The 27218-nt window shown below is 43.2% G+C and overlaps 1 protein-coding gene and 1 pseudogene across 1 annotated transcript in view; one reads left to right on the top strand and one right to left on the bottom strand.

Moving 5' to 3' along the window:
• Nucleotides 1–27218, top strand: part of MYO10 (myosin X) — a 204120-nt gene that overhangs the window by 43389 nt on the left and 133513 nt on the right. Inside the window, exon 2 of the mRNA XM_066623777.1 lies at nt 13326–13424. Within this exon, the coding sequence (XP_066479874.1) occupies nt 13326–13424 (99 nt within the window). The remainder of the gene's footprint in view (nt 1–13325; nt 13425–27218) is intronic.
• LOC136650161 (5S ribosomal RNA) lies at nt 16816–16935 on the bottom strand (annotated as a pseudogene).

Raw genomic sequence — 27218 nt, forward strand, 5'->3', positions numbered from 1 at the left:
TCTGAGTGGGTGCGGGGGAGCGCCAGGGCTCCTCCTCCAGGGCTCCTCCGGGTCCTTGCACAATGGGGGAACTGCATGGGCAGGAAGCGAGGCTGCCAGGAATCCCAAAACCCCACACAAGACCCCAGGAGGTGCTGCTGCACCTTCTCCTGAAGAGGGTCTACATCTGAGTAAATCGGGTGCTGCTTTCCAGTTTCTTTCACTCCCCTTCACCCCCCCCTCTGGATCTGACTCCCTGCTTGATGAAATGAAACCCCATGTGCAGCTAAATCTCCCCACTGTGCAGTATCTTCCCTAGAAGATGTTCTTTCCAGTTTCTTTCATTCTTCTTCTCCCCCCTCCCTTCTGGATTTGACTCCCTGCTTGATGAAATGAAACACCATGTGCAGCTAAATCTCCCCACTGTGCAGTGTTCTTCCCTGGGCAAGAGGTGTTCTTTCCAATTCTTTCACTCCAATGTGTTTTTATCGAAGAAGAATATCTGTAATGATGCGGCCCTTCTGCCAAAGTTTGGAGACACCTGATCTATGAGAGAGATCATAGTTTTTAATAAATTAGAGTCTGTATTAAAAAATGTTTTTGCAATGCTAAGTATACATACTGTATATACTATGTATGTATACTGTGTTTTTAATACTATGTTTTTAATAAATTGGATACTGTATAGTTCTTAGGTAACAATTACTGGGAGGTTATTTTTCAGGATCTGGCCTCAGGTAAAATCAGACACAACAAGACCCCCGACTTATCCAAGGGTCATAGAAAATTCCATTATTTTTGGCTCCAAACCTACCCTCAGCTTATCTGTGAGGTCGACTTATAGGCGGGTATCTGCAATGGTTGTGGGGTGGGAGGCTGGTAATGTTTAAAATAAATACTTATTAGATGCAGAGAAAGCTTCAGAAGTATATATTTGGGGGGTGGGAGTGGGGAGGGCAAGGGCTTCAGTTTTCCTTGGTGTCTGCAACTAAGGAATAGATTAAATAATGTACTTGGAATAATGACAGGGCTGGTTTTTTTATTTTTTATTTTAAAGAAAAAGGTAAACTAGATATCTTTCAACAACTGGTGTAATTTCTTTTACATTGCCAAATATTCCACTGTAACAGCTTGAAAATAAGAAACTATGTTTAAAGCAGACTAAATTACAGTGTCAGTGTGCCAGGAGGATTTCAGTAAAATCCTGTTCTATGTTAATCCAACTCAACTGCCATATGTCTGTGTAAAATATTATTCAAATTAGCAGGGATAGGGAAATATCTTACCTTTTGGACTAGCATCAAATGTTAAAAAATTATTTGGCATCTATTAAATGTTTAGACGCCTGGATTTTTTGGAACCAGTGCCTGGATTTTTCCAGGTAGCTAATTTGCTTTTTCTATTCGGAGCACAGCATGTATATAATTTTGGGTATGTTGTGTTGTGTGTTCCCACCCCGCCCCCACCTCCATTCCCTGGACAGCTGGGGAGTGTGTGGAGTTTTTTAGGTTAATCCACATAAGTGAGATTATATTTTCTGTGAGCTCTGAACATTTTTTTGGCTTTATATGACTGTAACCAAAAATTAGGTTTTAGCCTGGAATGTGGAATAAGTAGGCCACAGCACATATTTACATTGTATAGATTGGTGATTGCTGTTCAACTGAACCATAGAACGAACGTTGACAGTGTGATGTATGGCATGGTAAGAGACGGCAATGTCGTGGTTAGGTTTTTATTTCAAAACAGCAAAGGTAATGTTTGTTTGGAACAAACAAAAATAGTAACCAGTGTTTCTGTGGAAGTCTTTTGGGTGAATGCAAACATCAACAGAATCTAACGATGTCGGTGACAAATTTTGCTTCTAATTGCCAGTTGTTTAAACACTTGTATCTAAGGGCGCAATCCTAACTAGTAGTTAGACTGGCACAAGTCCCTTGGGTGTGGGGAGGGTGGGGAGGAGGCGTGAGGGAGGTGTTCCAGGGCAGGGGGAGGGCAGGCAGAGGGTTTCTAGGGAGTGTACAGGAGGGGAGTGTGAGGCAGGACTGGGACTCTGCAGTTATGCCTAATCTCAACCCTGTTCCTCGAGCAGTGCAGAGCAGTTCCAAGCTCTGTTCTTCTCAAACTTGCGTCACCTCCTGTAGTGGTGCAGGTCTGAGGAGACCTATTGGGGCTGTGGTGGCTTACCCTGGGGGTAAGGGGAAGAGTTTTCCCTCACCTCCGGCTGAGCTGATTTTGGCCCCAGTCTTGCGCTAGATACAGTGCAGGCCTCTTGGCCTGCCTGTTCCAGCGCAAGATAGGATTGTGCTATAAAAGACATTACTGATAAAAGCATTAGGTTGAATCCTAATTATCGCATGCTGAAGGAAGTTTTGATGAGGGAAGTTCCCCTGTCACCTTCCTACAGCCTTCTAAGAGAATCTCCTCTGGCAGACCCTCAAACAGGATGGGGGAGTTCTGTTGGCCCAAGGTGCCTCTTTCTGCTTTGAGGTGATTCTTCCCTTACCCTGCAGTCACCTGCTGTGTTCTCAAGTATTCTTCTATATGCGGTCCTTGGAATCAAACCCATTGTTTCTGCTTTACTTTCTCTTAGGGTCCTGCAGGGTGTTGAAGTACTAGATAACTTCAGTCATAAAGAACTTGAAGGTCTGGTACAGATGTAATGCTGGTTCACTGCAAACCATGGTTTGTAATTCAGGAGCCAGTCTTGTGAATGATAACACTTCACCTTCTGTTCTTCAGGGCAATTTTAACCATAGTTGGCCTTACATGCATACTGATGCAAACTGTGGTTTATGCAAAGCAGCTTCCCTGAAAAATGTCGTTTGCAAGCCAACCCAAACCATAATTTATATCCTTGGGGCCCAATCCTATTGTACCACTGTGCCATCAGGACATGTGTTCTGGCAGCGCTGTCTGCTTTACAGCAATTGCAAAATGTGACCTATCATTCTGTGCAGCCTCCAAAGAAGCCCCAGTACCAGTAAGTTGGCATAAGGGGTGGGAGGGAGAAGTGGGGGGAGGGAGAGGAGCAGAGTAGAGGCAGGGATGGGGCAGAGTGTTTGTCAAGGCCAGGAAGGGTTTGGAATTGGTGGCAGCATCTCTGCCGATATCTGGTCCCCCTTCTCAGCCTCAGTTAAACAACCTGTGTCCACTCTGACTTGTGCCATCAAAATCACTGGCATAGGCCCAAGTAGACCCAGCAGAGGCAGTGAAGGCTTACCCCTTGCCTTGAGGAGTTTCTTTACCTTGAGGAGGTCTTGCAGGGCTCAAAACTCCTTTGCAGGATGCAGCTCATGCCACGTTGCCTGGAAAGCTGCTCTGAATTGGGCTGGTTAAGGAGGAAGCACTATATCAAACATGGCACGTGGCAGTATATGTTTAATGGGACGCCATGGTTAACAGTGGGAATGGAAGGGAGAAGGAGAAATCTCTAGAAGGGAGAGGGAATATGTGCACATGAGACTGGCTTCCCGGTTGCAAACTATGTCTGCACTGCACCATGCCACAGAAGGCTAGCAACTGTTTAACGAATTAGGGACACAAATATGTTGTGAATCTGGCCTTTTGCTGTGAAAACAGTTTGGAAATTTATTAGGGCTGTATCAGAGTGCCATGAGCCTTTCATTGCAGACTGTCTTGCTTATATTTAACTATCTTGCAACAACACTTATGACTGTTCATGTGTTATGGTGTTATGGTGTACCCAAATCCAAATGCCCAGGCGCCTATTTCTAAATGCGTGTGTGCTTGAGTTTATTTGCAAAGTTAATCTGGGGACTAGAGACCTTGAGAATCCAGACAATTAAATCCAGGGACAGTTTACCAGGGACAGCAGACCCTATACCTGGTTGCAATCATGTGAATAACTATACCCAAGTACAGTGTAACGTGTACAGTTCTCCAGTCGTGCTTGCACTTTGTAAAATTCCTCTTTGATTAGAAGTGCCATTTTAAAAAAAATTAGATTGTTCTTCCATAGGAATAGAGTTTTATGAACTCCAAACAATTCTAAGCTCAATTGGGCAGATGTATTTTGTTTTATTGTAACTTCTATTTTTTATTTTTTCCCATTCTGAAGATATTCTCCTTTGTGAAGCGAGATTATCGGGAGGCTATTTTTCCTGCTTTCTCTTCCCTTCACTCATTGTGATTCGAGTGGAAAATCTTTTTTACAAAGAGGTGCTTGCCCTGTACTTAAAAGTCTGTCTTTCTGAAGACCCCCTTATTGCATTGCTGAGCGATTTTGCCCCACAGCACCTAATCCCCACTGTTGTATCCTTTCTTCTCCTGGGATCTGTGAGAGGTGTTTTGTTCCTTGGCATTATTGTGAAGCTATCCTTTATATGTGCACAGCGGAGGGGAGATTTTGAAGTGAGTCTCAGTTTTGTTGCCTTCCTCGTAGTTCAGCTGTCCATTCACAGCCCTAGCTAAGGGTCTGTGTCAAGAACAGGGAGGAAATTACAGTCATCAAATGAAGTGATGGTCTGTGGTAGAAAGTTATGAGATGATAGAGTTGCCTGGTGCTAGCAGAGGTTAGAGAAGGAGAGAATGCCTAGAGTGCAGGAGAGGAGTGTTCTTAAAGCATGTTGGCTTATGGCAGTGGTTTTCAGACTGGGGCATCACAACGCCCTAGCCTCTTTCCCCTTAAGGGGCAGGGGGAGACAGGGAGGAGGCAGTGTCGCAATCCCTAGGATCTCACAGCTTAGGAGGGCTGCAGTGACTGGGATGCACTCACCAGTCCCTGCAGCAGCCTGTTGGGGGTGTGGGGAGCCCTGTGTGAGCGTCTGCAGGGCTCCCCAGGTCATCCGCAAAACTGGAAGTAGAGCACTTTCACTTCTAACTAGCTGGGGAGCCCTGGAGATGCTCGCGCAAGGCTCCCCATACCTCCAACAGGCTGCTGCAGGAACTGGTGAGTGCATCCCAGTCCCTGTAGCCCTGCTGAGCAGCAATCGCATTGCCGATCCTGTCACGATCCTGGGGATCACGTTGTTGCATCCCCGCTGCCTCACCCATCCCCACAAGGACTTACAGTGGTGCAAACTCTCCTAGAGAGTTTGGAAACCGCTGGCTTATGGTGTCAAGGATCCCAAAATGCAAGTACAATATGCATAACTTGCGCTTTTCTTGTACTGCAAGGAGTTTGCTGTCCTTCTGCAGTCTCCACTGCTTCTGGCACATGAACAATGCATCTCCTATGTGTTTGTACTACATGCCATCAAGCAGTTGTATATGGTGGACCAGGTTAAAGAACATTGGTCATATATTTTAGAGTACTTTACAGAGAATTTTTGCTGGGTCAGCAGGCTTCTAAGAGATTGTTACATCAGCAACTCAGGTACAATGGTATTTGAAAGAGTGTATACCAATGGCATTTTATTTATTTTTATTTTTCACATTTTTATACCACCCCTCCTCCAAAGAGCTCAGGGCAGTGTACACAGCTGCTCCCCTCCTTTTGTCCTCACAACCCTGTGAGGTGGGTGAGGCTGTGAGAAAGTGACTGGCCCAAGGTCACCCAGGAAGCTTCGTGGCTGAAGGGGGATTCGAACCTGGATCTTCCAGGTCTAAGTCCACCTCCCAAACCACTACACCACCCTGGCATTGGGGGTGGTGGTTGTACCTATTGTATTCCTGCACATAAAATCTTTTCTCTTGCTGTCCTGCTTGAATTAATTTGAATTGCTAGACCTAGGCTAAATTAAAATGCACTTGCAGATAAACTAATGCAGACTCCTCAAACAATCATTTTGTTTCTCTTCCCACATGTGGGTGTGAATATGCTGAAAAATGTGGGATAATCTACTAGGTTTACTGTGTACAGTTTAAGCAGAGATTAAAACAGCCTGGCAAATATACAGGTGTTCCAGCTCAAGTTTTTACTTATTAGAGAGCTGGTTGGATATAATGGCTAAAAATGTGGGATGTGAACTGTGGGTTGCTTGATCCAAATTCTGCATCAGTCATATGTTTACTAGATGGCCTGTTCCTGAGTCCTGTACTCCCTGCTTCTCGATTGACAATATGGAGGTAATACAGGTCTACCTTGCAAGGCTGTGGTAAAGGTTACATATGTGTACAGTACCTTGAACACACAAAGAAAACTGCAGTCCAAATGTTCAACATTGTAACTTATTCTTGCTTATATAACATATATAAAAGAATAAGTTATATATGTTTATTTCTCATATATATATATATATATATATATATATATATATATATATATAAAAGAATAAGTTATATATATATGTTATATAAGCAAGAATAAGTTAAGAATAAGTTAAGAATATATATGGCATACTGACTACAAAGGGATGAAAATAAGCTGATTTCCCTTACAGAAGAGTCTTCCTGCCTTGCCTTGATAGAAGAAACTCCTTTTCTTCTCTTGCAAGATCAAGGAGGCACAGAAGGGCTAACTGCTGCTGTACCTTTTAAGGGATTGTCCCTAAGAGCATAAGAACAGCCCCACTGGATCAGGCCATAGGCCCATCTAGTCCGGCTTCCTGTATCTCACAGCGGCCCACCAAATGCCCCAGGGAGCGCACCAGATAACAAGAGACCTGCATCCCGGTGCCCTCCCTTGCATCTGACATAGCCCATTTCTAAAATCAGGAGGTTGCACATACGCATCATGGCTTGTAACCCGTAATGGATTTTTTGCCCTTCCTTGCCCTTCCTATTTTCCTGATCAAGGAAGTTTCAAAAAAATTTTTTATTGTGTTCTTTTAAAAGATATGTGTCATCCTTTAGTACTGCTACTTGCAGAGTGGCTTAAAGCCAAATGAAGTATATTAACAGTAAAATTGATGTAAATATCTCAGGGGGGTGGTGGAGGAAGCCTATCCTTGCCTCTTCTGGACCTTGCCCTTTGTGGTGGGTTTGCCCCCCCCCCGAGCCTTCCAGCAGAGATATGCCTTTTGGATGTTGAATGAAAGGACAGCAATTCAGGAAGTGTCCAGTTGATGATAAAAGAGTGGGAAAGACTCTGTGTGTGCTTTCCCTTACCTCGGCCCAGCAGCCAGCTGCAGTCCAGGTGCATGTGTTTGTCTTGCCTGAGTCTCGCTGCAGTTCAGTTCCAGGCAACAAGTGTGATTTTTTTTTTTCCCCATGAGACAGTTGGTGAAAAAATGGGAAGCGGCTGCTCTAGGCACCAGCTGTCTGCTGATAGCTGAATTGACTGGACTTTGACAGGCAGCTGCAATGTCAGTCAGCTTTATCTCTTGAGCTTCTCCTGTCTCCTATCACCCTGTCAGCAGTTGAGGCTGTTTGAACTCAAAGGGAGAGCGCTGAGTGTATGGCTTATTGTTTCTAGTCTATGAAATAAACAAGGGCTGTGTGTGTAAGGACATGTGCATGGTCTGTTGAACCCTATGGAGCAAGGGAAATTGTGATGATAGCTTGGAGGCTTCCTGGTAATTGAACCTGTTCATATCATTGCTGTATCTACTGTATATTGGCAGAGTCTTTCCATTTGTTCTAGTTTTGACAAATACTGTATATTTGGTGACTAGTGAGAGGTCACAATGGGGGAACAGAGAGAGGATGGAAATTTCGCTTGTTTAGCTGTCCTTCTCCACCCCCCTCCACATATTCTTTAACATGTATTATCTTATGCATGCTCATGTGCACATACATGCATGGCTCTCTCTTTCATAAAGCTATACCCACAGACATTCTGTTGCACATGTCAAGCCACATATTTATGTATTCTCCTTGTTGCTCTCCCAGCCATTCATGCAGAGCAATTCCTCTCCATCTCCCCTGCCCAAGAATTGATGCTCTTTCCCACATTCCCCCTCTCCCTATGACCCTTGCATCCAACCTCCTCCCTCCCTGGTGACAGTAGTAGCAGCAGCCTCCCCACAACTGCTTGACTGTAGAGAATCACTGGTTCAGAAAATGCAGACCAGTACTGTGCCCAAGAACTCTTGGGTTATGGCAGTGGCTGTGTCCCTTTGCCCTGCAGCTCCAGGAACCACAAGGTAGGAGTACCTCACAAAGAAAGACAGGCTCCATATCCTATCCCAGATTTTCAGCGCCAAAGCAGCTGTGCCAACAGGGTGTGCATGGCATCCTGTGGTGGGGAGGCAATCACAGAGACCTCCTCAATGTAAGGGAACAAAGTGACTAAGGGCTCAATCCTATCCAACTTTCAAGCTCTGAAGCAGCCACAGTGCAGCCCCAAGCTAAGGGAGCATTTGTTTTGCAATGTTTCTTCTTTCCTTTCCTTTTCTGTTTGTTTGTTAAATGGTTTGCTTATCCATTTGTGTACGGATGAGCCCAGAAAGTTTAGATTGGGTGTTAAGTCAGTGTCTTTTGTTACAATTTTTTTAAAAATAAGCAGTTGTTCAAAAACCAAAAAATGACATAGCTGTGTGTGAATGAATGTTCATGTACGAGAGAGGGAGGCACTATGACTTTTGACTTTTTCTGTAATCTTTTTCCAGAAGTGGGAACAAATTTTCAGGTAATTGTTGCTTGTGCTTCAGGACTTATAGTGTTTAGAACTTCATGATTTACAAGCTCCTTGAAACATAATGATTAACGTTGCAGAAAGAAACCAACTATTCTCCCAGTCTTGCCACTTAAGAGCTAGGAAAGGGTTTCTCATAATCATCAGCTACAACTGGATGTACCATTCAATTTTGTCTTAATGCATTTTAAAACAATGCCTACAGACACAATTTGGGAAGGAGGGTGGGAATTTCAAGTGATTTCTGAGGTGCAGAAAAATGTTGCTTGCTCTTCCAGCATATTTTCTGAAAGCAAAAAGCCAGGCTAAAGTATTTTCTGATCAGTGGATGATCCTAAAATAGATTTCTGCTTGGCTACTAATTTTAAACAGATATCATATTTTGAGTTGAGCAAAGCTGAGAGGTTATCTGTACTGACTTCACCCACCCCAGGGTTCAGAACAGGTTTTCTCAGAGCTTGTGAATGCATTTCAGCCACTCACCTCTGTTAACCTAGGCCTTGTCTTGTACATGGTAGTGAGTTGCTGAAGAAGAGAACCCAAACACAACCACTGTTGTTATTCAAGGGATGAGGGGCTTAAGATTTCTCTGTGCCTTGGCTTAGATAGGAGATAGTGACTAAGGTCCAAGATGGCAAACAGGATCCATGGAATTCGAAGACTGTGCCAAGGGCCAGATGGAAAGTCCCTAGGGGCTAGCCCTCTGACCACTAATTGCCTACCCATAAAATAGACCTTTAATACATGTGAAAGGAATCCAAGCTATTTCTTGAAGTGGAAAAGTCCAATGTAGGATTTCAAAAGCAAGCTGAAGTGCAGATCTTGAGAAATATCTAGTGGTTATAGCACAGCTCTTTGAAGGTGTCAAGTACTAAACTCTCCATCAGGATGTCGACTCTGTTCCCCTAGCAGAGGGATGATAACATAGTACATGACCAACACTGCCCCGATTGTATGCAAGTTAAAACATGCATGAGGTGCGCACAGGGCCAAGGGCACTCTTATCTTCAGTGCACTGTATACTAAAGAATAACAGAGTCTACTTTTCCAGTATTCTTAAGAAAACACTTGTAAGAAGAGGTTATAAATCTAACACTAGAATTTGCTTGTAGGAGGAATTGTACATGTGATGCAGAGGAAAGAAAAGAAAAGCAAACGAGTTCTTTCTTTTTCTTTTTAGTGTACATCTCATTTTATTTAATAGCTCTGAATTCTGAATCTACCTGTTCGCATATGAACTAGAGCAGTGATTTTCATCACTACTTTTTTTTTAAGCTTATCAAGAGCTCTGTGGAGGTGTGTTAGTAGATAGATGGCTGGCGTGCAGGGCCTAGTGATTGGCACCCACTTCCAACCCATCTCTTTCTGAAACTTGGACAGTAATTTCTGCTATCGCCACCCAAGGGCCAGGGAACACTGGACAGAAGGAGGCTGCCTAGGGCAAAACCTCCCTCTCAGAAGAATGGAGAATGTCAGAATTCCCAGAGCCCCTCAAAAGCCAGATAATAACAAAATCAGGTGGTTTGGGAAGATGAGGCAAACCAGCTCTCTCCCAAGTGATCTCAGACTAGGTAGGTAAAACAATAAATTGAGGTAGTTTAGTAAAAGGAGTTAAAACTTCACAAAATGATGGGAATGGACTAAAAAGGAGAGGACCAAGCACCCTCCCAATTGAAATTTAATGTTTTTTGAATTTCTGCTTTTTCCCATATACATTTGTTAGCTCTCTGCTCAGGCAAAGCCAGAGACAAAGCTAACAATTTGGTTCAAGGAAAGTTGTAGGCAGCTGAGTCAGCAGAATTACACTGCACCTGTGCCTGCCACACCCTAGTTAACTGAGCAGACTCTGATTGGGTGCTCAGACTACTTAAACCTCAGTCTGCAGCTCCACCAGGGCAGTAGGTGTAAACTGTGAAACTGCTGCTGGAGACTTTGACTCTCTCTCTCTCTCTCTCTCTCTGTGTGTGTGTGTGTGTGTGTGTGTGTGTGTGTGTGTGTGTGTGTGTGTGTGTGTGTTGTAAATGACCTTGGACTGACTGAGATTTGCGGATACTGACTTGGATAAGGTAACGCTGGACTGTTATACTCTACGTGTATGACCTGGACTGTTTTTTGACTACTCTGTGTTTGCAGCTCCTTGCTCAAATATACAACAGCAAATTCAAAGACGCTGCTGTGTCTGCTGGTTTTTGTGCACCCTGCTTTACACTGGGACACACCTAAGGTTCCTTCAACCTTAACAACATTCAATGAAATTTCAGGAAAAGATGTGGTCTTAACACCTTGCTTGTCTGCTACCTTCAATCTCATTGAAACATAGTGCCTATAAGGGGAAGTCAGAGGGAAAGACAGTCATAGGCCTAGGGCAGGGGTGTCCAAAGTTTTTGGCAGGAGGGCCACATCATCTCTCTGACAATGTGTTGGGGGCCAGGGGAAAAAAGAATGAATTTACATTTAAAATTTGAATAAATTTACATATGCTTACACAAATGTATATATTAAAGATGAACTTATATGAGTGAATGAAGGTCTTGCACTAGCTCAAGACCTATAAAAGGCCTTGCACAAAGCAAGGTTGGCCTTTCCTTTGCTGCTGCATCACAAATGTGAAACAACAAGCAGTGGAGGGAGCCCTCATCCCACAGCTCACATTAGAGGTCAAACAGTTGCCCTCATGCTGCGAACAGCTGTGTCAGGCCAGTGTGGGCTCCAACAAATCTCCAGAGGGCCAGAGGCTCATTGGAGACTGGGGGCTCCCTGAGGGTCGCATTGAGATGCCTTGAGGGCTGCAAGTGGCCCCAGGGCCGGGGTTTGGGCACCCCTGGCCTAGGGGTTAAAAACCAGCACACAACTCCCTGCTTCAGTTTTTTAACTAGGAGGGAAGAAGGGAAGTTCCCTTAGAATCAAATAGTAGAGGAACAGAGTGGTCTGTGTGACGTGGCAACCCACTTCCTCCCAAGCAACATAAGATTGGATAAATAATATTACAGGAAGTTTATTAATTAAAAGACTGGAAAAGATCAAGGGGAAAATGCAAGGATAAAAAAAGAAACTGGTAATTAAAAAAAAAAAAGCAGACAGACAGGGATGGCGAAGGTTGGCAAGGATGTTAAAATGCAGCTGGAGAATAAAACAAAACCTGATGTGCCTTCTCTGAGAACTATCCTCCGCTACTTATAATGTTTCAGGTTCTTGGTCCTTGTACCCACGCTTGGCAAGGAGGGCAGGCAAGCTTCCATGAAACATCAGGTGCTCCTGAGGTTCAACCTGAGGAAAGGCCCAAATGGGTATGCATGACCTCTTATAAACTGTGGTCATGAACTCTGCTTTCTGTATGTGACTAGAAATGGGCCACCTCAGCCATTTGAAGCATGGAATCCTGGGATTTAGGTAGGCTTCATGGTCTAATGAGCTGGCTCAAAGTTAGATCTTTTGTTTACCAGTCAATTTGGAAAGAAGATGCTCAATCAATAACCAGGACAATAAGGCAGAGATTCTTAACTTTTTGTGCCTCTGCACTTTTGAGAGAATTTCAGATTGTTCATGAACCCCCTTGCCAGTATATTGCTTGTTCTTTAATTTATTTTCTATTGTTGTTGTTTGCCATTTTCTTGAAATTGCTTTGAACATGTATGGCAAAAAGTAGAACTTCAAAAAACAAAATTAAACTTCAATTATAGGAAAAAAAATGACTTCATTAAATTTGAAGATATCAAGTTTGTCTACAAGGGACTAAACAACCAGCATGGTTGTCAAGCACTTGGCTACCCACCACAATTGACTAGTTGACTATGTTTGGTTTGGTGGATTATAAACTGTGCACACCCAATTCTCCCTCCTCCCCCAAATTTAATTAGAAATTTCTGACCATAGCCCTGATGCTGAGGCTTGCAGATTGTTTTGTGAAAGAAACCAACATTCTGTGCCAAGAAAGTCTTAATATTATTTTGGATTTTGCATGGTTTAAAATGTTGTGACAAGAAAATGAATGTAAAAGAGGTGGGTTGCGATGGTGAGGACAATGAGACATGGAGACAGCTAGGAAGGATACCATCTGATAATAATTATAAACCTTAACAAGATCTGATTAGGTTTTTAGCCTTCGGCAGAGCCTCTAAATGTTTTCAAGGGTTTTGAGAACTAGAACCTTGTTTTCATTCTTAAAAAAGAGAGCTTTTTTGTGAATGTCAATCATAGCATATCAGAGTCAGGATTCTGTACAGTGCAGTGCATGCACTGACATGCAGTATACAGGCAGCTCTGCCTGTGGCTAATCTTCAGTTTTTTGTTTTCATTTCAAGCCAAGTTCTTTGAAAAGTAGAGATGATCTGAAGCTATCTTCCTTGGTGTGCAAATGAAACATGTCTTTCCCTTACCTCTCTCCTTACCACTCCACCCAGGTCTTTCCTCTGCATCTTCTTAAGGAAGGGTGAGCAAGAAGCTTCAATATGTGTCTTTACTGTATGGAAACATTAATGATACATAGCTTTTTAATATGCGTCATAATGAAGCAAGAGACAGTCTTTGTGATAGTCTGCCAATTTTTAGAGTCTTGGAGAGAGTCCATGCGTTGTGCCATAAATTTGAATGTCACTTGTAATTTGCGTAATTTAATTCATTGAATATTTGGCTCAGTGAATTGGAGTCAGCTGGACTTGTGGTTATTCCGACACTTCTTCAGAAGGCAAAAGTTTACCCCAGATTATAACTGAATAGAAACAGTCGTGTGTTCACCAGTTTCTGACTATGTGTCTGCTGCATGTGAGAAAATATGAAAAAGATCTCTGTACATGATTCCTTTTTGTGAACTCACCTACCTACCTACTACCTACTAATTTATTTTTCATCTGTGTGTGTTTTGTTCTAGGGAGCACGGGTTTGGTTGAGAGAAAATGGCCAACATTATCCAAGTACTGTACTTTCCTGTGCAGAAGGAGTCATTGTGTTCAGGACAGATTATGGTCAGGTGAGTATATAGCTTTTAAATGTTCCACTTGAAATGTTCCGCATTTTGCAAATTTTCATTGGTTTCCTGTCCAAGCTATCTGGACATTATCAGGAGACAATGCTCATATGCCCCTCCCCTATTTGTCAGATATTTCACAGATGAGCCTGCCTACAGGGAGCCTGCATTATTTACCGCTCAGTAGCTGGGGACCTGCTCACACACATACACCCCAACATACAGGCGCCACCCATATTCCCCCAGGCAAGATAGAGGAATGTAGGCTGGGGCATTTGGACACACACACCCCCAGAGCAGGCTGGGCTCCCTCCTTCCCAAGCGTAGGAAAGCCTGTACTTACTCTTCCCTCCCAGTTTGAAGCCTGCCAGGAGCATGCCCTGTGCTGATGAGATGCAGCACCACTGCCCAGCCAGCCTTCTCTCCCACCTCCTCCCACCATGTTTCACGTACAGTCCCCACCTCACACTGCCCTGCCCACCTGTTCACTGCCTCGGAAAAGTAGCAAGTAGGAGGTAGCATATGCAGCTGAGCTGAGCAGCTGTGGCCACCTCTCTCTCCCAGGCCTCATGACGCCCCTGGGAGCTAGCCATGCCTCCCTAGGGAGCCAGGACGCACAGATTGAATACATCAGGATTAGACTTTTGTGTCCCCCACCAGAGACATGCCCTCTCCTCATAGTGATTTTAGTTTCTGTTTTCTAATATACTTGACTGAGTGCCTCAAACCTGTTAATGAGAGAACGTGGTTAAGATTCACACACATACCAAACACATGACTGGGAATTGACCCCATGCCTGCTAGCCCTGACCCCAGAGTCCGCATGTTCAGAGATGGGTGAAAGGAAAACTTACGCTAGTGGCCGTGTGTGCTCCCAAATAGTGCAAACAGTGCAAATAGATATTGCACAGATATTGGGGTAGCCAATGCACAGGTATTGCATCCCAAATGCAGAGATTGGGGTAGCACTAGCAGGTATGAGGTCAGTTTCATATATATGAGAGAGAGCGCTAACATGTGACAAGAAACTGACCACACACCTGCTAGTGCTACCCCAACGTATGTGCATTTGGGATGCAATATCTGTGCTTTGGCTACCCCAGTATCTGTGCAATATCTGTATTTGGGAGCACACACGACCACTAGCATATATATATATATGCTACCATGGTATGTGACTGCATTTGGGGAAACGTTACACACCTGTACTTTTAACAGGCTACTACATATATGCTTTTAACAATGATAGTAAATGTGACTTACTCCTGGGTGAGTGTGGGTCGGATTGCAGCCTAGGATTGTTAAAATTTTTCCTGCTTGATGATTTCGCTTCCAGTCATGACATCACTGGCAGATTCTCATTCTAAAAAGTGGGGTCCTGGTGCTAAAAGTTTGAGAACCACTGATTTACAGCCCAATCCAATGCATGTCTACTCAAAAGTGAGTCTCATTAAAGTCAATGGGGCTTACTCTCAGGAAAGTGTGGATAGGATTGGGCTGTTAGGGATTTAGAAATGAATTCCTTCATTGTTATTTATACAGCACCATCAATGCACATGCTGTTTAACAGAGTAACATTAGCAAAAGAAACAGAAAGGCTTTTGCGCCTAGAAGCTTACAATCAGAATTTTGACAGTGTGACAAGACAAGAGAGGGACGGGAAGGAAGGGAAAAGCACTGGAAGGGAAAAGACCATGAAGGACTGAAAAAGGCAAAGGTAATAAACAAATGTGAGCAAATGCAGTTACATGTAGTTAAGCTTTTTTCCTCTGTGGTTTCTGTGACTTGGATTTTAACATATAACATAGTGGCTAAGAGACTGATGGCACAATACTCTTATGCCCCTTCACTGGTGGAGCAAGCACTCTGCCAGCACAGGCTACACACTTGATCTTAGCCAAAAGGCCGAGAAGCGATCCAGCACAGGCTATTGCAAATGTGCTACAAGGCACATTGTAGGACAGTGTAGGAGTTAGCAGCTCCATCCTGCCAGTGCAGGACCCAGTGCACACCAGAACAGCTAAGTTCCATGCTAAACAGCAGAGGAGCAGGATGTTACCAAAAGAGAGCTGGCTTTTTCATTTAATAGGGGAATTAGCACATAGCCCTATTGGAAAATTGGACCTTAAGAAACGATGCAAACCACCGTTCTGCAGAAAATTCCTTTTTACTTAAAGAGGATACTGAGAGAAATATTCCAATAAATGACTACAGCTTTATTAAAAGGTACACAAAAATATCCAAAAGAATCAATAAAGTACTATTGTAATGCCCTAACCAGAGTGCCCTATAGTAGTGAGTGCAGTGCTGTGCAAGTGTATTTGTTGCATCTGAAGAAATCAGAAAAAAGGGACGTGTAGGGAAGGATTTCAGGGGTCCCTACTCTGCCAACCCCAGCTGCTAGCTAAAGGTGGGAATAGAAGGGAAAATGGGGGGGGGGTGAGAGAAGTAGAAGAGTTCAAAGCGAAAAGTATAGCTACCTGCCTGGGTGCCTGGTTCGTGAGCAGCAGTTTCTGTGAGCAGCGTGTTTGGACACCCCAGAAAGTGACCCCCGTGTCTGGACACTCAGGACAGTGACCAGTGTTTGGACACTCAGGGAGTGACGACTTGCTAGTCACCCCCTTAGTATTTAAGGATATTGAAAAGTTGCTTATATGTAAGCAAAACATCTGGGGATAAACGTGTAACTTGGACTGTTTGCTTTTAATGTATCAGTGTGTAACTTGGGTATGAATGAAGGGAATTCCTCTTAATCGGGCAGGATGTAGGTAAACAGAGGTAGCAGTGTCAGCTAAAAATACAGATTACCATGTGGTGCCAGATGATGTCTAGCAACTTAAAATGAGGTTTACATAAATTAATGCAAAATACAGGTGTAATCCACTGTTTTGGTACAAAATACAGCAGTTACTGGAACTGCATTCAGGAAAGCAAACACAAACTAGATACAATGAAAAAAATGTCTGACAGGATTGCCAAGTTGCATTCAGCTAGAGACATAAAGTAAGATTATCATTTTCTTACAGGTTGTTGGGGGGGAGAACTCAAACAACCAACCAAGAGTCTGAGCCTGACCAAAGTGGAAATGAGGCCTGTAGGCCAGTGTGGCATCCATATATGAAGGCCTGTGAAATGTTTCTTGATATCTAAGTAGCATAAACAGAAATACAATAAAATGGGGGGGGGGATTTTCTCATAAGGCCGGGGGAGGCAGTGGCTTCACCTGGAGCAGGTTTTATTTCCCACACCACGCACACCTTCTGTATTCACTGGAAGCAATGTGTGGCACTCAGAAGTGGTTTGGCGGTGATCTGATGATGTAATTGCATCATCGTGCACTCTTCCAAATTAGATGGTTGGTTGGCAACCTTCAGTCTCGAAAGACTATGGTATAAGCCTACAGCACCCGGTATTCCCAGGCAGTCTCCCATCCAAGTACTAACCAGGCCTGACCCTGCTTAGCTTCTAAGATCAGATGAGATTGGGCATGTGCAGGGTAACAGTTGTTTTTGGCCTTGCCTCGGGGAAGGCCCATCTGTCATCAAACGCAGCATGGGCCTCTGCTTGTTAGGGGCTCAGGTAGCGCGTCCGTCATCCCAGGGCGTGTCACCCCCGGCGGACTGGCCCCTGATTGCTGTGCTATGAGGGAGAGTGGGGGGTGGATGGATTGAGTCTAGGGAATGGGCGGGGTTGGTGGCATTGGCACATGCTGTATCCTATTGCTCTTCCGGGGCCAGATCTGCTGAAGTAGATCCACGCAAACTTGTGCCAGCGATTTAGCAGGCACAGGTCTGAGTAGACCCATTTCGATGGCTGAGGTTTTCTCCGGGGCAAGGGAACAAATGTCACCTTACTTTGAAGAGACCTCCAGACTGCAAAATTACCCTATAAGATATAGCACAAGCCATGCTGGTCCCGCTGCTTTGGCCTTAGGAATGTCAATGAAATTGGGCTGCCTGGCTGCAGTCTTATCCACACTCATCTGCGAGTAAGCCCCTTTGACTATAATGGGACTTACCTCTGAGTAGGTATGCATAGGATTGGGTTGTTGACCTCACTTTTGACATGAACCCAGTAGGTGCCCTTAGCTAAGCTATTTCATTACAACCCATCTGCAAAATGTGCAGTTAATACTCATATGGATTACAACAAAGCCATTTGAAGCACTATATAAATACTAAGTGCAGGCATGCCCCTGTATCCAAAGTGGTTCTCAGAACCCGTTGCGGTTATGTTAAACCACAGATATGGGCGACTACCTCCCCACACCTATGGAGTCGAGAGGAGCTCTGCTCCTCTTACCTCTGGAGAGTCCTCTGAACCCAACAGAGGTGTTTTTAATTATCATGCTTGGTCTGAGCCAGGTAGAGACCACGGCCTCTGCTGGCCTCAGAGGATCCTCCAGAGGCAAGGAGAGCAGAGCTCCCCTCGCCTCTGAAGGGGGCGTGCATGCAGGGGGACTGTGGGCCCAATCTGCGGATGAGTGAATCTGCGGATATGGGATCTATGGATAAGGGGACCACCCTGTAGTAGCGTTAACATCAATGAGTGGACTTACTTGTGCAGCAGGTCTTTCCTACTTTCCCCTTCCCTTTGTAGCTCCCTGTGCCTCTTGAAAATCTCCTGAGGGTTAATGGACACACCTTGAGGAGGAATACATATAGTGTAGGGAACTATTTGTAATAGTATGTGTTGATGTGTTTTTAACACTGGTGACTTTTGAGGGGTCATCCATTTTGTGACACTGTTGAAGGATCTGCTATGTCTGAAAAGTGTAAAGAGGTCTGCAGGGTGCAAGCATTGATGTGCTATTGTGGAGTGTCTGGAATGGGAGGGTTTCTCCAGTCACCCCAGCTACATGAGTAATTGGCACCAACTAGGCCTGCTAATTACTAGAGTAATTAGGCACCATCAAAGTTCTGCATACTTTCTGCTGGCTTTAAGCCTGAGAGTGGATCACCAGAGCCAGAGGAGCAGATCACCAAGAAAAGTTTAAGGAGTTCAGGATAAACAGATTGCATTGAGAATCTCATGAATGTGTGCTGGAAATTGGAAGCTGGTAAGCTACAGTTGCTCCATGCAGAATCGGAGCACAGGATGAGATTGTGTTTGCTTATTTTAATCTACATGGGAGAAAAAGACTTTTGAATTTGTTGTTCACTATACTTCATACAGTTTGGACACAAACTGTAAGAAGAAATGATACAGGTTATTATTAGTCCTTGTTAGGAATGAAATCTTTGCCACATTGTTTAACCTAAATCCTTTAAGGGAATCATTAAGTAATGTAATGGCCAGTTCGTCTGTTCTGCTATTAGAAATAATCACCTCTAAAGTTTAAATTGCCTGTTTTACTCCAGTAAAATGCAACTATCAATTTCTGTATTGCAAACTTTGGTGGGACAGGAATAATTTACTGAATGAGTTGTCCATTTTTTCAATAAAAAATTTAAAAAAATTGATGTTTGGCAACATCAGTGAGTCCCTGTTTCAAACTTGCCAGCTATAAAGAAAGCACAACAAAATGCACAGGCTGTGAGCAAGGAGAAAAAGTCATTGGTGTTGGAGCTCAACTTTCTGCAGTTGCAAAGTGTTCTCTTGTATATTTTTCAGCCATTTGTTCTTGCCCAGTGTGGAATGTTGAAAACTTCAAATAAAATGATAGTGGGACAGATGTTCCCTTTGCGGAAAAGTGAGCCATATCAGTGTCTTGATACTCACTTATCTCCCTTTCAACACTTCAACTTTAATACATACAATTTGCAGTCTGTCACCAAGTCTTGCTGTCTACAAATAATTTCCCTTACTTCAGTATTGGATGACATAGACCCGGCAATAGAGCAACATGCTCTAGTCTTGTGCATCCTAATACATACTAAATGGATAAAAATGAACTAGAACTGTCAAGTAAATGTGCACTAGGTTTGTAACAGTTGCTTGAATCACTCCAGTGCAGGTTTCCAGCTAGCTGTTGTGTTTGTTTACAGCAGGCGTGCAATTCATTTCACGCAGATGTTTAGCCAAGTATGAAATAGGATTTTGTAAATAAGAGTTTTGGAAATTGCACATGAATTGTTGGTGTAGGAATAGAACAGGGAATCAATATAGCCTTTTAGAGCTATTGGTGATGCAAGTTGAATTTTTAGCTGCTAAACAGGATTTATGATCTGAAAATGCACATAGAACTGACATTAATATGCAAGGAAAAGATTTCCTCTGTCTCTACAACCTGTCTGTTGTGTCTGTTTTCTTGTAAGATGAGAAGGGTGTTTATGGCATTACACTTTTCAGAGAGTGTCAGCCACAGTTTTGAAGGCCGTTATTGACAGATTCAGTATCTTTCATCATAAGAGATTTGTGGAAACCACAAAAGTGAAACTGTAGATTTCAGTGTGCTGACCTGTTTGTTGTATTACAAGATCAAGCAAATGTGACTGTCATTTTTAATTGGCAGAATGACATTTTGGGCTATATGCAAATGATTGAATTCTTACTCTGGGGGAAAAGGATGACATATAGCAGTCAAAAATCTTCTGAATTCTGTTGCCAAAATGCTGTCCTTTTTTGGAACTTTGTCTTCAGTCTCAAGTGATCCTTTTAGTAGTAGATGTTGTGATAGGCATTGTTTAACTGTAGCACTTCTGTTTTATGCGTATGCTGCCTTGAATATCATACAGAAAGGATAAAATACTTTTATTAAATACATGAGAGAGAAAGAGAATTTGTGTTCTGTGGACCTCTGAGACTGCTTGGAAAACTATCAGTGTTCCTTAATGAGAAGATTGGTATTGGTGGACAAGCTTCCATACAAGACAGCTTGCCCAGCATTCCCCATTGTCTCCCTGCAAACTGCAAATGCAAGAGCATGTCTGGTGTGTTCTGGTGTCACACTGTTTCAGCTCACATACAACAACAGCAAGGCATAGCACCCCATAAAATGTGTGAAGAAGCACAAAGAATATGAACATAAGAACAGCCCCACTGGATCAGGCCATAGGCCCATCTAGTCCAGCTTCCTGTATCTCACAGTGGCCCACCAAATGCCCCAGGGAGCACACCAGATAAAAAGAGACCTGCATCCTGGTGCCCTCCCTTGCATCTGGCATTCTGACATAACCCATTTCTAAAATCAGGAGGTTGCGCATACACATCATGGCTTGTACCCCATAATGGATTTTTCCTCCAGAAACTTGTCCATTCCCCTTTTAAAGGCGTCTAGGCTAGACGCCAGCACCACATCCTGTGGCAAGGAGTTCCACAGACCGACCACACGCTGAGTAAAGAAATATTTTCTTTTGTCTGTCCTAACCCGCCCAACACTCAATTTTAGTGGATGTCCCCTGGTTCTGGTGTTATGTGAGAGTGTAAAGAGCATCTCCCTATCCACTCTGTCCATCCCCTGCATAATTTTGTATGTCTCAATCATGTCCCCCCTCAGGCGTCTCTTTTCTAGGCTGAAGAGGCCCAAACGCCGTAGCCTTTCCTCATAAGGAAGGTGCCCCAGCCCCGTAATCATCAAAAAATAAAGGGAGCTTTGTTTTTGGCAACTAATGTTTGTTTCTGTGGTCAGAGATGGCTTGCCTTTTAAAGGATTTTTAACAGACACAGTTTTTGTAACGGATTTTTCCTGTTTCCTTTAAGGGGAGAAAAGCACCCTTCCCAATATAACAAGACCTGGCACAAAAGAAAATAATTGTGGTATAGAAGAACTTCCAACTGTTTGGTTGTGAATGAGGGGGTCTAGTTGATGACCACAAACTGATTAGCTTTGCAGCATCAAACTGTTGAATGCTTAATTATATTCTGGGGGAGGGGGAATAACAAAACACACTAAATAGAAGCAGCTGAGGTGTATCTCAAAAGTGTGTGTGTGTGTGTGTGTGTGTGTTACCACAGATGGTAAGTATCACTAGAAAAGACCTTGTCATTCAAAAAGCCTTCCCTGAATTTACTTAACAAAGAAGTCATTCATGGTGAAGCATTATGCTGGCAAGCAGTACATAGTCCAGTACCCTCTCCTTCAAATGAGAGGCACCTGTACTGTTTTTGAGCCTGAGTTTTAAAAATGGGAATTTAAACTAAAAAATAGTTCTGGCTTAAAATATATCCCCCCTCCCTCTTCCTACAATATACACGTGACTCCACAAATGCCTACATTTTTCTTCTTTCCTTTATAGTTGAGAATTTGGTGGATAGTGTGAGTAGGGGGGAAAGCGAACACATCCCCTTTTCTAGCCCAAATCCCTGGAAGTGGTTTTCTGCTCCCCCCCCCCCCCATGCAGAGTTGTCAACCCATGGGTAAAAAGCGCGCGCAAAAAACAAACAGAAAAACCCAACTACAAGTTGAGGATTTGGTCACTAACTCTGTCTGCTCAAAGTGGCCTTCTGACAACATTGGTTGCTGCATTCATCCTGTGAAACTGTAAAGAACTCCTATTTTAACTAAGCAAAGTTCTCCCTCATAACTGTGGTCATTTCTACCTCATCGCATGCCTAATTTGTTGGCTTAATTTACAGACTTCTATTTGTAAGTCTCTTGTAGGAACTTTTGGGGTGAAATAGGCACTTTGGGGGAGAGGGTGTAAAGAGGCATTTTGGTCAGAAAAATGGCACAGAAGGAAAGGGTTAAAAACCTCCTGTACTATAGAAATGATCCTCATGGCTGCTGCTTGAGAGTAAAGGTGAGCCTCTAACTACATGAAGATGCATTGAATATCATATATAAATTGGCTTTTATTATGCCACCTAGTGCTGGAAGATTAAATGGTTTTGAATGTGTCATTGTAGCAGGGTACGTTAATTTAGTTGGTCTACAAACTAAAAGGTGTAAGGGCTAATACTTGGTGGGTTGGATGGTATTCCACTCAGTTAATCTAATTTTTAAAAATTAAATATACTTGTAATATTTTTGTGGCTGGAACCCAAGATCAAGAATGGAGAAAATGCCAGATGTCAGTAGGGGTAGAGAGCGGTGTCCTGTTTTTTGTTTTAGTATCCTAATTTATCTTCTGTTTAAAAATGACATACACCTTCAGGCAGAAAGTCAAAGTTCAGTGTATCGTTCTCAGAGCATCTGCTGAGCTCCATGGTAAAAGAGAACCAGCAGCAGATGTTAACTGGGTATTGCTTGGAGAATAATATTCATGTAACAATGGCCAAGAACATATGTTCTCCGCAGTCAGTGAGACTGACCAAGTTTTTGTTGTTAATAGTACTATCCAGGCTTCGTGTAGCGTTGCAGAATAGCTTCTGCAACATATAAAAAAGCCTGTTTGTCGCTTCCTGACCTGTGGGGTCATGACCTCTGAGGGGGTTGTTGGAATGTGAAGGAGAAGGAAAGGGAGTTGTCAGGACTTCTTTGTGGTTTTTTGTTTCCCTCTTCAGAAATCAGTTTCTTTGAACCAAATTCAGTCACTCTTCAGAGCTAGGAGCACCCCTCTGGGATCCCATTGTGCTTACGTTCTCTGGATTTCTGTTCTATCCCATTGATTATGTTGTGAGCATCACACAGAGGGTTGTAAGCCATATGTAGCTTCTTGCCAGGTGACACTCATTGGACTTGTTTGATAATACTGCCCAACCAGCCCTCACTCACATATACTAACATTGCAAGCATACCCATGAGTATGCATGATCAGCAGCAGGCTTACAAAAGATCTAACTTTGAAGGCAAATTATGCCCAAATTATGGATACTGGTTACTTCTACCTGCCACTCTTTGCTGTCCAGACTCTTTTCTTCCAACTGGGCTCTAGATTTGGAAGTGAGCTCAGTTGGTAGCCAGTGCATCCCTTGGGACTTTTAAATTGTACCCCATGCCTACCTTACAAGTAAATGGAGCAGCCCCATGTTTCAAGAAAAATAGATCATACCTGTGAGTGGAAGTAAATTATATTTAATGGACCAATTATAGTTAATGTTAAGCACATGGAAGAAAGCTATGATGGTATAGTGTTTTGAGTTTGGGTATGAGATGAGTTCATTGGACTGCCACAAACTGATTGCTATTTGAACAGCCCCTATCTTTTAGAATTTCCTCCAGTAGGGTATGTTGTGGAATAGCAACTATAACTACAGTCTTGTAGTACCTGAAGGAGTGACGGATTTGTTTCAGCATAAACTTTTTATGGATGACGATTCATCATTTGCAAGATGTTGAGGCTTAAACATGATCTACGCTCCTATGAGGGATAGGATAAAAATGGGGGGGGGGAAACAGCAATAAAAGCTTTTAAATATCACAGACCTCTTCTTCTTGATTTATGGCACAATCCTATCTGGCCTCCACATAGGAGGAGCAGGCGCTCTGCTGGTGCAGAACTGTTGCGAATGTACTGTAAAGCACATTGTGACAGTGTGCCTGTTTGCAGCGCTGGTGGGAAGGCAGGAGCCTTCCCATTGAGCCAGTGCGAGGAGTAATTCCAGCCAGAATAGGTAAACTCTGTGCTGAGCAGCGCAGGGCCTGGGGGAAAGGGTGTGATGGAGCAGGGGGAAGGTGCTGATGGGGTTGAGGGGCTGGGCAGATCGTGTCTGGAAGGGAGTGGAATCAGTGATGCTGCAGCGTGCCATATGCCATCCGCCTTCCCGGGCTTGATCTGCTGACATGGATCAACCCGGACTTGCGCCAGTGATATTGTTGCACAGGTCTGAGTTATTGTGCAGACTAGGACGCTTGCCCTGGTCAAGGGGACAAATGTCTCCTTACCTGAAGGAGACTTTCCACCTGCTGAAATCCCTGCAGGATGCAGCATAGCCTATATAGCACCACAGGGAAATTTAGGTAGGACTTGGCTGCTTGACTGCAAGTTCCTTAAGGCCAGAATTGTCTTTTTTTTCCTTTCTGATGTTAAATACCATGTAAATTGATGGAACTTTATAACTTAGAAATAATGGTTATGATAACAACTGAGCATTCTGTGAAATTTGGAGGCGTACATACTTTTACACCAACTTCAATTGATCTGATATTACTGTAACTAACTTGTATTAACAATGGTGCCCAGTGTTTATTGATGCTGGCAGTTAAATTCTGAAAAAGAAACCCACATCCATCTGTCCTTTTTCTTGTGCTTTTGCACTTCCATTAAAGAGAAAGCAGGACTGCTTTTGTGTTGTGATTAAAGCTGCTTTATGAAGACTGCCATTTAAACGCCTTTATAAGATTTAAGACACATTCACTTGTTCACACAAAACAAACCATTCTGTCCCATTCCATACTCTCCCCCCCCCCCATTTTGTTGTTGGTGTCCTTGTCATCTGTTCAAATGTTAAGTATGGTTACAGAATTCCTTTGGATGTGGGATTGGGTTAATTGTTCAGTTCCTTGAGTGTCACAGAAACCTATGGCTTGGCTTTAACAAACTAAAATTATTGTGTCTTCCAGCGTGTAGGGAATAATTTCTGGTATTGTTCAATTTAGCAGAATTGTGGTTTAGAGAAAATAAACAAGGCTAAGAGTGTACGTAGTAAAGTGTACCTTTTCTTGTTTTAATTCAAGAGAAGTTTCCAGTTATTTGATCCTAGTTGTTTAAAGATCAGGGAATGAATCTTCCTTTTACACTCAGGCTGTTCTCTTACACAAATCGAACTGCAATCACTGGAGAAGAATTCTGGGTAAATGCATTTGTAATTGCAATGCTCGAAATGAATTATGTCCATAGTTAGAAGTATAAAGGGTAGCAGCCTGCAGCCAAAGAGCTAGCTGGTTATTAGGACTCAATGTGCGATTCATTTTTATGATTCCCTCTTTAACTCCTGGTCATGTCAGTTTCTGCCCTCTGGGCAGTCTCCACCAGTTTTCCTTCCCCTCACCTATTTTTACGTTTGGCCTCTTCCTCCATTTTGCTGGACATTCCTAAGCCTGCAATCCAATCCACACTTAGTTGGGAGTAAACCCCTTTGACTATAATGGAACTTGTGTATGAGTAGACATGCATAGGATTGGGCTTTTACTTCCCAGAATGCCTTGCTTCCCTTGGTTGGTTAACTTTTCAGTTCCTTGCCTCCTACTTTCCTAGGTCTTTGTCTTCTGTCCTTTATTTTCTATGTCAGTGCTTCTCAAACTCCCCTGTAGGAGCGAGTGTTTGCGTGGGTGGGGAGGGTGGTAGCAACAGCGCTGCCGTGATTGCACTGTTGCCAAAGGACTTCTTCATTTACCTGGGAGCAGTGCTGACCTCCTGCAGGGTCCTGGAGGCTCACAGCCCCCCATCTCCTCCGCAGCTGCTGTAAAAAGTCATTATTTCCACTCTAAAGCTATTTCCTGTTTCCCTTGAAAACCAGCGCAGTGGCAGTTTCGTTGCCTGTACTCCTCTGGGCATAGAATGGAACTGCCCACCATGTCCACTGCATTCCTTGGTATACTACTATATGGTTTATTTACAAGTATGTGCCACTTAATGACTTTCCACTTAACAACAGACCACATATACAATAGTGGTCAAAGAGGCTCTTAATGAGGCAGTCAGGTCTCCCATGGCCTGCTGCAGAGTGTCTCTTTACACATCAGAGAAACTCTTAATGCAGAGAAGAGGCAATAGTAGCCAGTAGCCTGTGCAGCCAGCTAGCCTATGGCAGGGAGTGTCAGGGAAGGTATTTACATAACAAAGGCACTAGATTGGGCCGAATGTTCACTTATAGATGTAATCTCATACCAACAGGAATCGCACATCCTATCCCTGTCATTAAGTGGCACACATCTCTACTTACTGAGTTGCTTTATTTTATACATCAATGGCTTAGAAATAAAATTGATAAGACTATAAAACACAATACAATCTATATTATAGACCAGTAAAATTGCATTGATAAGCAACAGAACAATAGATTAAAAAACAGCATCATAAGAAGAAGAGTATCAGTATCCGTGATCAAGTTTTTATGAATAGCCAAAAATTGAACAGAGAGACTGGGCCAGGTGGATCCACTGGAAGGGAATTCCATAATCATGATATAATGACTGAAAAGGCCCTTTCTTGTCCCTTTACTTCTGAAGGTGGGGGAATATGGAGCTAGCCATAGTTGTTAATAACATAAGTATTTATATATCACTTTTCAACAAAAAGTAGTTCACAAAGCAATTAACTGGCAGTTGTTGGCTGGAAGATTCCAGTTATTAACTCTCCAGGATTAGCTTGGAGTTTCCAGAAATCAGCAACAGTCTCCAGGTGATTACTGGAAGTAATCCTGGAGATTTTAACAGGGCCTCCAGCAATTTTCCAGCATTATGCCATGTTGGGAAAAAAATACCTCCATGAATACGGTAGCTTCTGCCAGACTTGTTAACATCATATCCTGGCCCCAATTCTATATAGGTTGTCAAAAATACAAGCATTATTGACCAGGGTAGCATCTACGCAAGGAGCGATTTGTGTTTCTGCTTGGGTTTCATTCATTCCACCTAAGCTATTTATTGAAGCAACTTCTAAACTAGTTTTCCTTTGTGAAATCCAGCATGGTTTACAAACAGCACATTAAAACAATCCAAACCCTAGTAGGAGAAGGTCCTGGTAGGTTAAGCCTAACTTTAAGGTGCTCAAACAGTCTTCATTTTGCTTCTTTAATTATCCCTGACAGAGGAAAAATATGAAAAGAGGTCACATAATGATCTTTTGTTCACACTCTGTTGTGGTAATTATATATATATATTTTTCATCCAAGTCCATGTAAGATCTGAAGTGTGCCAGGGAAAGCTTTGCCCCATTTCCTGCACATAAAGCAAATGGCTGCTGCAGGAGGACCACCAGCTCCTGTAATCACCTAAGTCGCAGCCTGTTCACAATGCTACAAGAGTATGAGGGT

Source organism: Tiliqua scincoides, chromosome 4 (assembly GCF_035046505.1).
Source record: "Tiliqua scincoides isolate rTilSci1 chromosome 4, rTilSci1.hap2, whole genome shotgun sequence".
Classification (NCBI taxonomy): Eukaryota; Metazoa; Chordata; class Lepidosauria; order Squamata; family Scincidae; genus Tiliqua; species Tiliqua scincoides.